Here is a 2500-nt window from a genome sequence, read left to right on the forward strand (position 1 = left end):
TAAATGTTGTGACTATTACATACAATTGTGTGAGGGGAACAGAAATGCTAAAATAACAATGCGGAACTGACAAAACCAATATATTTTTTTTTTTAACTGCCAATATGACGAGAATGCACAAGAACACAGATGCGCACATCTACTTTTGATGTTAATTAAAATCGATGTATTACTGCCGATGAGTTTTGAATCACGATTTTTTAAAAGTGGATCAAGATTTACAAGCACTTAAAATCAGATCCACATCTTGCGATATTTGAAGAAAACTGTTAACCACAATAATACCAAATTTTGACTGATATTTAAAAAGAATTGTTTTTTTTCAAATTAAAATAATGTGAAAGAGGCTGTTGTTTTCCCCGCTATCCCAACATATTATGCCCTTTAAGTATCCATAATCGACAAGATACTGCTTGATACCAGTTAACCACCACCCGAGGAACGAACTCTGCCTCCACTGACCTAAAAAATGTAGGGTTACTGGCGCCTTGGGAGTTCCATCTGAAATAGGGCTGATTTCACGCAGTGTACGATGAAACACGCAGAAGTTTAACTTGTACGAGCACTGAACGTGTACATTTACAGACCTGGTTCGATTCCATGTCCAGTTTGGTCCCTGTCTCCAATAGCATTAACTGGGTGCTATGACTGCCAGATCTTGTATGATGCGGTCGGCTATCCTATTTTTTTTTCTCTCTAATTCTGTGGGCTTTATTTATCAATTAATCTGAGATTTTTCAAACAAATGATATATGAACACAATACAGCGACTCTGCCAGTTCCCGTCTCAGATGCAAAATCCTGTCATTTTCCTCTGATAGCATTAATGAGACGATGTCGACATTGATTCTTCGTTTTTTCATATCTGTATATTATACCATGTTTTTCTTTCATTAAAAAAAAAATAATTAGATTATCATATGATCGTTGATTTAGGTAAACTGAGTATTGACTGTTTTCTGTTGGTGCTTGCTTTGGATCTTTTTAAAAAATGTAATAGTGCCAAACATATCCAGTCCTATATTGAAAGAAAAAGACAAAACCAAAAAAAAAAAAAAAAAATATTAACACGGGAACAAATTTCTTATCTTTTGACTATTTGGCCTTGAGGATTTTATTCAATTTAGCAGCACAAAAATATATAAACTGTGACCATTATGTCAATTATGCCTGTGTGACGACTCACCCCGGTCTCCCATCCGTAGTGTATTGGAAAGGCAAGCTCGTGTGGTTGCACTGAAATACAATGATATTAATAGAAGATATTGTTTAAGAAACATATGCCCAGCCCCCCCACCCCCCTTACCCCCGCGTCCTACCTCCGACATCCTTTGCCCTCATAACTTCCATATTATGAAACCTGCCATCTTTGTGAAAATTTGATTACTCTCTATGCCGCTGTAACTTTTCTCATTCTTGTTCAGAGACAATTACTGTCTCCATCCTTACCCTTATCTACTGCCATATTATGAAACCTGCCATCTTTGTGAAAATTTGATTACTCTCTATGCCGCTGTAACTTTTCTCATTCTCGTTCAGAGACAATTACTGTCTCCATCCTTACCCTTATCAACTGCCATATTATGAAACCTGCCATCTTTGTGAAAATTTGATTACTCTCTATGCCGCTATAACTTTTCTTATTCTTGTTCAGAGACAATTACTGTCTCCATCCTTACCCTTATCTATATTTTTCAAGGCCGTTTTGTCTAACTCGAATTTTTTTCTTTCTATCTTTTTCTAGGCCCAGCTCATTGCCCAGTCCATTGGGCAGGCGTTTCAGGTGGCCTACATGGAATTTCTCAAAGCCAACGGCATTGAAGATCCCGGTCTCCTCAAGGAGATGGATTACCAGGACGTACTCAACCAGCAGGAGATTTACGGAGAGGAATTAAACTTATTTGCTAACAAGGACTTTCACAAAGAGGTAAGTACTACAAACAATAGTTGCTATTGTGGTGGTGGTGGTGGTGGTGGTGGTGGTGGTGGTGGTGGGGGGGGGGGGGGGTTGTGGTGTCGTGGTATGACACTTTGGTATCTGACCTATAGGTCCCCGACTAAATGTTGAATGTTGCTTTTTGGCAAATAATCCCCTATAAAACGCTTTAACGCAAATAGTGGAGGATTCCTTATAAAAGCTCAGCTTCTTTTATTTATTTATTTATTTTTTTTTGGGGGGGGGGGGGCAGACTCAGAAAAGAAGATGGATTTACGTTAGCTAAGGACTGCCGTAATGAATACATACTATTATAATGTTGGTGGGGATTGGTTTTGTTTGTAGTGTGTTGATTGATGAATTAACAATTAAGTGATATCAATATTTATCGATAGCATTTATCTGATATTTACTTCTTTTTTTTTTAAAAGCCAAAATAGTTCAGATTTCGATTTAGTATGGAATTTTAGGAAAATATTTTGGAATGGTATATGTTTGTAAGTCATGGTTATGGTATGTCAACCAAATTAAGCCACAAATGATTTTAAAGTGACAGTTCATATA

At 37.1% G+C, this 2500-nt stretch overlaps 1 protein-coding gene across 10 annotated transcripts in view; it reads left to right on the forward strand.

The window, feature by feature from the left end:
- Nucleotides 1-2500, forward strand: part of LOC144964206 (uncharacterized) — a 97389-nt gene that overhangs the window by 72522 nt on the left and 22367 nt on the right. For all 10 annotated transcript variants that reach the window (XM_078898200.1, XM_078898201.1, XM_078898202.1 and 7 more), the window contains one exon: nucleotides 1745-1927. In XM_078898200.1, the coding sequence (XP_078754326.1) occupies nucleotides 1745-1927 (183 nt within the window). The remainder of the gene's footprint in view (nucleotides 1-1744; nucleotides 1928-2500) is intronic.

The sequence above is a fragment of the Berghia stephanieae genome, chromosome 2 (genome assembly GCF_034508935.2).
Source record: "Berghia stephanieae isolate SIO BIC M18660-M18661 chromosome 2, UCSD_Bste_1.3, whole genome shotgun sequence".
NCBI classification, from domain to species: Eukaryota; Metazoa; Mollusca; class Gastropoda; order Nudibranchia; family Aeolidiidae; genus Berghia; species Berghia stephanieae.